Source organism: Tribolium castaneum, chromosome 6 (assembly GCF_031307605.1).
Source record: "Tribolium castaneum strain GA2 chromosome 6, icTriCast1.1, whole genome shotgun sequence".
NCBI lineage: Eukaryota > Metazoa > Arthropoda > Insecta > Coleoptera > Tenebrionidae > Tribolium > Tribolium castaneum.
In genome coordinates, this window is record NC_087399.1 from 5,103,443 (window position 1) to 5,112,699 (window position 9,257).

Consider the following 9,257-nt stretch of genomic DNA (forward strand, 5'->3'; position numbering starts at 1 on the left):
GAGCCTTCCTACCCGACTGAAGTTTATTTTCGTTCGTTTACAAACATGTTATCTGCATATTACGTAACGCGCACTTTATGAAAAGCTTTTAAAACTCCCTATTATTCCTCTATTCCATTTCCTTTTTATAAACATATAGCTAATAAACGTTGGAGATTTAAATAAACAACGCGCTTCATAAAGGATATTGAATGTCCTTAAAAAGTTACACTAGAAGACGCACTTTCGCAAATAAAAAACAATTTATGATCAAAAAATTTTATTTTTAAATTACAACCTCCTCGGGTCTTAAGTGAACAATCTCCTCTGAAACAACCCACAATTTCTCCATCAGAGCACCGTCCTTGGCTGTCTCATACCGTGGCACTTTTCTGCAGTCCACAAAATGCCCCCCACTGTCGCCCTCAATCCCCTTACTAACAGCACAATGAATAATAGTTTGAGCCCCCTCTTCACTCGTCTTAAAAGCACAGTTTCGGTTAAAATTTCACACAACTGCACCAACCTTGAAGAAAACTCGGCCCAAAGCAACGAGGTATTTACCGAAACCGTGCACATTTTCAAAGAGATGGGTGCTCACAACGCCTGGATGAACCGAATAAATGGTGACGGTGGTACTTTGCAATCTTTTCGCCAGTTCGATTGTGAATAACAGAAGACACAGTTTAGATCGGCTGTAAACTTTCTGGTAGTTCCCCGGATAGTGGTCCAGTCTTGTACAGTCTAAATGATACTCGTATTTTGCCACCACAGATGCGACGTTGACGATGCGACTGTTTTTGGTCTTTTTTAACAACCCTAACGCGAAATTGAAAAATTGCTCTGTGTTATAAAACGTACCAACCCAGTAATAAATTCGTTAGGAGGAAGGCCGAGAAATAATTGACTTGCATCGTGTATAAATGACCGTCCTGTGTTAGTCTATCACCGATTCCTGCCACTCCTGCATTATTTACTAAAATGTCTAAGTGGTCCTCAGAGGCGTTTACATCTCTGGCAAAGGCTCGAACCGAATCAAACGAAGCCATATCAAGGGGCTTCACTATAATATTCGCATTCCCGGTCTCATTAATTATTTTTAACTTTGTTTCTTCGCCCTCTCTTTTATCTAAACAGCCTAAGATAACTCGGGCGCCTCTTTGTGCAAAATCTAAAGCGGTCTCGTAACCCATTCCTAGTTGCAATAATTATGCGATTAATCTTTTTAATTGGTAATGAGATAACCTGACGTGGGTCCTGTCACGATTACTGTCTTTCCGACCAGGCAAGTTTTACATTTGCACCAACCGGCAATCAACTTTAAGTAAATTTTTACGAGAACACTGATAACAAACACTGGCAAAACTATGGTAAGCAAAAAGTTGGCCATTTTAATTATAAACGCGACGGTTATTGTGATTAATTCGTTCTGTAATCCACGTTTATATAATTTTGCTTGTATCTGATGATAAGAATCGTTTTTTGAGTCCTTGATCTTGTATTTTTCCTCTTCGATACGCATACGATAAGACTCTCAAGTTGTCTGTTTGTAACAAATTAAAAAATTAAAGTGCGGAAGCACTAACTAGAAGGGTTCAAGGATAAGTCGGGTGCAATTAAACACAGTCCAAGTTATAATAATTTATTACAAATTTAACAAATCTATTTATTCCTTAATTTAATACAGTTTGAGCATTTACAATAAAATTCACAGTTTAGGACAAACTGCACAATTTGAAATGTTGGGCGTCGTTCACGAAAATCCGCAAATGCTGCACAAACGTGGGCATGTCCTGCAAAAACGGGATGATTTCAACATATCAGAGATAAAACCGGACTGACCTTATCATGGTTTTGCATAAAATTTGTCAATAAAATCTCCCTCTGTTGATCCGTAATAGCGTCAATATTTCTGATAAAATCCGGAAGGAATGTCGAAAAAAAGTGGTCGAAATTAACAGCGGCCATGTTATAAATGGCGACTTGTATGTCCTCAGATAACAAACTCTGAGACTTATCGATTAAAGTTTGCAGCAACACCGACAAGTACTTCGACAGGCCGTTGTACCGAAACAAAACATTCAAATACAATTTCCATTTGGCATTGAGATCTTCCAAAGAGGCTAAACTCAGCTTAAAAATATTTATATCTTGCTGAAGCAGCGCTTGGCCGAATACTTGCAGCACAGCCATTAGTTGCACAGGCTCGGGGGCGTCGTTCTCGGTTTCGGTGTAAACCGGCGAGTAACCCAACCTAACCTGCGAACTGTAGAAGTACTGCCATCTGTGGAGCAAGATGCTGGAACAAAAGCTTCAAAGTCGCAATTTGAACTAAAGCGCTGCTAGCGATAAGTTTTTGTCAGCAGTTATTAAAATGTGAAGTTCATTAAAAAAAACGTTCAATGAGTCAAGCAACAGAATAAACATGCAGAAATTACCCCATTTTTGAAGTATATTTTTACTTTTCGGCTCACTTTTGACGAAATTGTTCCAAATAATTATTTCTAATTTTGTGTAATTTGCTGATTTCCTCTATTTTAACTTACCTTTGACGAAATTTTGTAAAATAATTACGCTTCATTTCTAGAATAATGTAATAAAACGGAAAAAACTGCGTTTAATTGAATTTTTCGGTGTGGTTTAGAGAAATTTTAGAACAAATTTCGTGACTTGCTAATTCACTAACTACTGACAAAATGTTTCGTTAGTCTCCTAACTACCTGTGCAGAAGAGTCAAAAGGGACATGAAAGCGTCGGTTTTTTCCGCCCCGTGCGACAAAATAAAAGGATAGACGTTGTCCATACACAGTTGGAGAATCCCCGGCAAAAAATTTTTGTACCCTGAACCGGGGGCTTCCACTACTAGCTGGAAAATTTGTAGCAACTTATCAAGAAAATTCCCTGCTCCTTGCTCCCTAAAACCCCAAATCAAGCCCATGTAAAATGAGTCGGAAAAACTCACTTAACCGCAACTTCTAGGAACACCTGAACGGCATTTTTCGTCCCTTCCACGCCCAACTGTTGTTGCAAAACCCTCAGAACGTTCAGAAAAACAACTAAAATACAGTTACTAATCTCGGAGTTTTTCGCAAACGCTGGGAATAGAACGATCGATTGCTCGATTGTGGTTTTAATCGCTAGGAAAAGTCGCCGTTTTGAGGCGATTGGAAAGTCTTTGCAGAAATCAACGATGTGAGAGACGATCGGGAGGACGTCCTCCGTCACTTGCCGCACTCGTTGTTCGTCGTTTGACAGCGTCAAGTCTCGGAAAGGCCAGGTCAAGCCGTCGAAGAAAACCCCCGTGAGGGCGCTCCGATGGTTGGCGTTCTCTTGCGAACAATCAGGCCACGGTTTCAACAATAAGTTCGTAATGGCACTGCAGGTGACAAAATTCGTTTCGATGTCTCTGAATTTGAAATTAGGAGCCGCATTTATGAAGTGAGACACGTCGGGCAAGAGGATTAAATTAGGAGAGCACGGGAGATTCGAGAGGGCGAGGAAAAGGTGTGCCGATGAATTGCTGATTTTTAGCGGAACGGAAGTGTGGATGACTGGGAGGGTGATGTCGACTATTAGTTTGAGGTTTTCGATTGCCACCTTGTCGTTGCGGGTTATCCAAATTAGGTAGGTTTTCAGCGCGGCGAGCAGTTGGCTGTGGCTGGAAGAACGCCAATCAGGAGACGACACGTTACTTAACATTGCGTTAAGTTGACCCACAAACTCTGATACTTGCATAATGCACATACGTAATTCTAAACTGCTGCTATGTACTGAACGTAAGAAGATTAAAAAAGTTTAGCGAATAAAATAGTTTCGATAATCTACCTAAATAAACACTCGAAAAAAGCAAAATTATTATTAACATTTTCCTTAAAATTTATTGATTTTTCAGTATGTTTTTAAGAATATTCGCAAAATAAATTCATTTTTGTCTAAAAAGGCGCTACAAGGCTATAGAAAAATGACATTTTTGGTCTGATAAATGGTGATTTGTTCCGGTTTAAGAACATCCCGCGAAAACATCAGTTTTTAACATCATTGTCGAAAATTTCTTGGATAATGTTTAACGAAAGTTAGCGAAAAATCAAGTCATTTTAATAATTTTTCAGCCCGGTTTAACAAAATCTCTCACGTTTTTAACTTAAAAACTTACGTAAGCTCTTGACCTTTTGGCTCATTTAGAGAGAGAAATGTTCTAGAAGGCTGGGAAATATAAGAAATTATATAATTTTCCCAAATAATTCAGTGATTTTTGGGCTAGATTTAGCAAAATTTCAAAAACAACAGAGGGCTCATTTTATAAAGGTGTAAAAATTTTCAAAATAAGGAAAAATTACGAATCAATTTCTAAAGCGAGGTATCGATTAAAATTTTCCTTTTTCTTTTTGTTTTTTTTATATTGCAGCATTTTTTAATGTTTATTATTAAAAGCTTTTATTTAACTTGCCTTGTTGTCTGTCTGTTTCATATTTTCCGAGCCTGTTGTCGGAATGAATTGAAATTTTACATACTTACGTAATCTGCGTGATAATGCAATACTATATAGTTACAATCTTTTTTTTTAAGTGTATTGTTTGTTAAATTGGGCCAACTTGACGCACATTTGCTTGACTTGACTTACTTATCAATGAAACAATCAGTCAGATGCGAGTTGTTCGTTTTAAGATTATAAAGTCTGACGGAAGTTGCAAGTGAGGCACTTTCCAGGAGTTTCTCGATTAAATTATTAATCATGGGTGATGAGACGTTGGTGATTTCCTCATTTTCTACAATCAATTATCACTCTCAAATTTCGTGAAACGTGACTCAAACCTTGATCGAAGAATAGAGGAGATAACCTAGCTAGAGTCTGAGTTAGGGATGAAAAATCGGTGATGATGTAAGACAGTCTTTCGCTCTCTGATAATTCACAATTTAAGGAACAGTTTTGGTGGTCGACAATTGTCTCAATCCGCCGGTAAATATCATAGCATGTTTTCCACGGCATTAGCTTAAAATCGCAATTAAACACATTTACGCTAAAAACCAACTTACAATAAGATTGAGGGTTTCAAGAGGCGCATACTCCGCAACCATTGACACGATTTCAATCGAAGTTTTCAAAAAAATCTGCCAATCCGTTTCGTTCTAAAACAAACAGTTACAAACCGGCCGATAATCCCACCTATTTACATCATCGTTCGTGTCCACATTATCAATTTCTTTAAGCTGACTAGCGTTCGTCGAGAACTGTATTTTTTGCAAAAGTGCCGTAAGCAAGGCGAGAAAAGCCTCCAAGTACTTGTGGTTTTTCTGCGATTTGGTTTGTTTGAAAAAAGCCGCCCACACATTGAGACATCTGAGATAGCATTGCATTGATGGCAGTTGGACAGTTAGTTGGTAAAGCAGTGATAAAAAATCCAAAGCTGAGAAACGAGGTTCGGCCTCAAGCCGCCACAAGTGCTGTTCGACTAGTAGGGTTAATAATTCGGACATTTTTTCGACGAAACTAAAACATCATAACTGCAAATTTGCTAGACTGGGGGAATAAGTACATCGGGTCCAAAGTGTCGAGTCGACTGTTCGTTATATCGCGTAATAATTCAATTGTGTAGTAATAAAGCTGGGTAAAAAATTCCTGGCTGCCCGGAGGAGTGCATTTTCGGTAGAGGAGTTCGTTGATTGTCGACATTGCCAACACGCACATGTCGTGGTCGTCCTAAAATGCAAGTTTTCCAATAAATTGCAATACTAGCCTGCAAACGGCCGCATTATTAGATGAAAAAAAACACAGTTTTATTGGAAAATTGCTAAGAAAATCGTATTTTTTTAACTTTCCAGATAAAAAAGATTGGACAATATTAAACCATTACCTCATATTACCTCTAGAAATATTTTTTTTATTAAATATGGCATAAAAAACATTGTAACTTTGTGATCTTTTCAACAAAATTGAATAAAAAACTTTATTTTTGGTTACTTTATTTTTCTTTAAAAACATTTTTTGTTAATAATATTTTAAGCCTTCTTTTTAATATATAATTCTATAATATATAATTCTATAATATATTAATATATAATTATAAATACTATTTTAAAACACGTTTCCCATAGTATCGTGTTTTAAATGTTCCAGTAAAAAAAATTTAACAACACTCATACGAAAACGCTTAAAATTCTCGGGTGTCTAGATATGTAACTCGCATACGCTCGTACAACAACCCTCGAACTTTAAGCTTGTGTTTTCGCACTAGTATTATATATCTATCTATAATTGACCAAAAAAACATGTGTTTACTCACTAATCTTAGTGCACAAAGCATTCGTTTTTTTTCACTGCATTACTTTGCGTACTGTAATGTAAAAATGATTGCGTTTTACGCTCTTTAATGTCAAAATTTCTAAACGTTAGAATGAGTATTAATAATTAATTTGCAGTAAAAATGTTGTATATATTACGTTCCCAAAGCTGTTTTTTAAGCTTTCGAATGTATTTTAACTATTTTTTTTATTTTTGTCACAATGTAGATGATCTACTTATGTCAACTACTGTATTGTCTTCATTCATTTAACCTTTCCCAGTAGTTAAACCTTTATGTAATGGTTATAAATGGAAAAACAAATTTGAAACTCATCACTTCATCAGTTTAATCTCCTTATTTAAAGACTTTTTTAAGTACCTACCTTATTAAAAAAAATTCATTACCATACCAAATTCATACTGAAATGTGAAGACTTTAAACAAAAAATAAATTTTAATTAATAAACATTTAAATAATTTTAGTAACATAGAAATCACACAGAAATCAGTGTTAAAAGCTTTGTTTTTTTCTACTGTGTTTGTGTATTAATTATTTTTTTCTACTTATTTACTTACCTTATAATGAAAATAAATACATATACTAGGAAAAAAAGAAAGAAGACCAACAGTAACAAACGCCTTTGAAATTTTTGACCTTTTTTTTGAACAAGAAAGTATAAAATGGTAAGAAAAAAAATTTGAATTCTCTCAGAATCCCTCCCATATAAAATAAAAATTAGGTAAAAAAAACAAAATTAGTTATTGTTTTTTTATACAAAACGATATCTCAATCTTATTTCGGACGAGTCGATTAACGAACAAATTTTTCCAACATTATTATTTCGATTAATTTTCAAAAGAAAATATTTAACAACGTATTTAGAAGATATATCTTTGTTTGAACAAAAACAAGCGATAAAGTTATCGGTTCCCGACCATTTTCTTACAGCCTGACAAATTGTAATTTTCTGTGTTTCTGCGGAAAAAAATTGAAAGATGGATCAAGGTAACGACAGATATCAACCCCCGCCAGGTAGAGGTGATAATTTTTTGTTGACTGACTTATTTACTAACATTTATTTTAATAAAACAATTAAGCAAAGTATTTTTTAGGATACCACATTTTCAAATTACGAGTTGCCGACCTCCCTGACAAAGACTTCATCGAAGTCGAAGTTTCATCCGACCAAATATCAACCTATGATGATTTTCTCAAATTTTGTTGTTACGAATTTCACATTCCGTCCACAAACTACGTGGAAAAAATTCGCAAACTGCCCTCGACCCGAGTCCGAAATGACGCGGACATACGGAGGTTCCAAACGTTTGAATCTTTCGAGCTTGTTTTAGTAAACCCGGAACGACTCAATCAAAACAAATAAAAACCAGTTGATCCGTATCGCGTTTTTATACTCACTTGAGCATAGCTGGATATGTTGGTGAAGTGAAAAATGGCTTTAATGATCGACGGGGGAATTTGGTTGATTTGCACCCAAGTAAAGAGGTGTTGCACTGTCTCCAGGGCTTCCTTATTCAGGGCTTTGCTGTCGGGCTTGAAGGTCGCAGTGGCCAGTTGCTGGGGGAGGCTGGGAGCGGACGTGGGGTGGGTTGGGGACGGGGGCGGGGTCGCTGTAGCGGTGTGTCTAGGTTTAGTGCCTACGTAATTAAAAAAAAATTTGGTCAAAGTGGGCGACTGAAATGCTGCCAACTTAATTTTCGGTTCGAGGACACGTACCTAAATTTTCGAGAATCGTGTTTAGTGAATCGAAAACCACAGGAATGTACTGATGAAGCAGTCTTGTAATTTCGTCTTTTCTACCATTCTCAAACGAGGCTTGGAGCCCCATCAACTCCTCGCTTGTCGTTTTCAGTAAAATTAAACCAATCAGTTGATTTGGTTCGGATTTCAACAACTGAAAATTTGTATCAGTTGGGTGTCTTAAACTGGGTTTTTTACCTCAATAATGTTAATAAAAAAATTCGGGTACTGCGATGGCCAGTCTTGTTTTGCTATAATTACGAGCAATTTGGCATATTTGCTCCTTATAAAATGGGGTGCGCTGTTTCCTTTCTCTATTAAATAATTGTACAGTGTGTTTTTTAACTCTTCTCGAAAAGGCCAATCAGTATTTGCCCACTGTTGATTAATCACAGACTAAAATACCAACTTATGTAAAACCACAATTTGTACAAAAAAGACATACCTCTAATGTCGATAAGGCAAACATAGTCACATATTGACTAGAGGTATTTGTAAGAAAGTACAAACACAGTTTCCGTGATTGGGGTAGGTATTTAAATGAACTGAGCTGCTGTTCAATTTCATGTTTTCGTGAATTGCTTGTGACCGGGTTAAAAAATTCATCCAGTAGGTACTCCAACGCAACCAAGGATTCATTCTCGTTACGTTCCTTCAAAAACAGGCAAAAACGTTATTTTATAAGGAAATTATTCAAAAAAATCGTTTTTCCCCAAGTGAGGTTATGTAAGTCTAACTTGGACAAGTCGCTTCAAAACCGCCGCAATCTTCCACATACTAACCATTTTTTATGTCTGCTATATCAACAAATGCATGACATTGATGCAACGATGTTAATTATTAGTAAATAACGTTATTTAACTTTACGAAATTATCAACATTTTGACGTTTCTGACGTCGGCAGTTACTTCACGTGGGCGATGTTGGCACCTTTACGGCGCATAGTTTGAAATAAACAGATATTTTTCACATTATAGCACATAAATAAATATTGATTGCCACTGCCATTATTAGTTTCTATTAGCGTTGGTATTTTCAAATTGTATTAGGTGCAACCAGGCTTGTATCTGTTATTTAGTAGTAGTAATTTACTAATATGAGCTTGGCATAATCATCAAATAATGATGATAAATCCTGCATCATAGAACATGAAACATGAACAAGTATAAATAATATAAATTGATTGACAATTTTCACTTGAGTCGGAATTCGTTCATTCCACTTATATTATGCAGCCCT

General features: G+C 36.2%; 2 protein-coding genes across 2 annotated transcripts; both read right to left on the minus strand.

Annotated features, from left to right (window-relative positions):
- Positions 1–242: 242 nt before the first annotated feature.
- On the minus strand, positions 243–1,418 carry LOC664253 (retinol dehydrogenase 11). Its single transcript, XM_015982764.2, has 4 exons — positions 1,225–1,418; positions 845–1,174; positions 506–798; positions 243–460 (listed from the first exon to the last, which is right to left on the minus strand). The coding sequence occupies exons 1-4, from the start codon at positions 1,367–1,369 to the stop codon at positions 266–268; spliced, it is 963 nt and encodes a 320-aa protein (XP_015838250.1). The 5' UTR covers positions 1,370–1,418; the 3' UTR covers positions 243–265.
- A 189-nt stretch (positions 1,419–1,607) lies between these two features.
- On the minus strand, positions 1,608–8,940 carry ebo (ellipsoid body open). Its single transcript, XM_008198653.3, has 14 exons — positions 8,801–8,940; positions 8,464–8,670; positions 8,217–8,414; positions 7,995–8,172; positions 7,677–7,915; positions 5,514–5,677; positions 5,152–5,467; positions 5,014–5,106; positions 4,792–4,969; positions 4,601–4,745; positions 2,942–3,637; positions 2,700–2,894; positions 1,822–2,278; positions 1,608–1,772 (listed from the first exon to the last, which is right to left on the minus strand). The coding sequence occupies exons 1-14, from the start codon at positions 8,801–8,803 to the stop codon at positions 1,695–1,697; spliced, it is 3,147 nt and encodes a 1,048-aa protein (XP_008196875.1). The 5' UTR covers positions 8,804–8,940; the 3' UTR covers positions 1,608–1,694.
- Between the last annotated feature and the right edge of the window lie 317 nt (positions 8,941–9,257).

What these genes read in the sequence shown, in the direction of transcription:
- LOC664253 (XM_015982764.2), bottom strand. Translation starts at nt 1,369, where the DNA reads ATGGCCAACTTTTTGCTTACCATAGTTTTGCCAGTGTTTGTTATCAGT. An exon ending in CCTAACGAATTTATTACTGG is followed by an intron (nt 799 to 844) that starts GTTGGTACGTTT and finishes ATTTCGCGTTAG; the next exon opens with GGTTGTTAAAAAAGACCAAA. An exon ending in TGGGCCGAGTTTTCTTCAAG is followed by an intron (nt 461 to 505) that starts GTTGGTGCAGTT and finishes TGTGCTTTTAAG; the next exon opens with ACGAGTGAAGAGGGGGCTCA.
- ebo (XM_008198653.3), bottom strand. An exon ending in ATGTGGACACGAACGATGAT is followed by an intron (nt 5,107 to 5,151) that starts GTAAATAGGTGG and finishes TGTTTGTTTTAG; the next exon opens with AACGAAACGGATTGGCAGAT. An exon ending in CTTTTGACTCTTCTGCACAG is followed by an intron (nt 2,279 to 2,699) that starts GTAGTTAGGAGA and finishes CTTTTGTTCCAG; the next exon opens with CATCTTGCTCCACAGATGGC.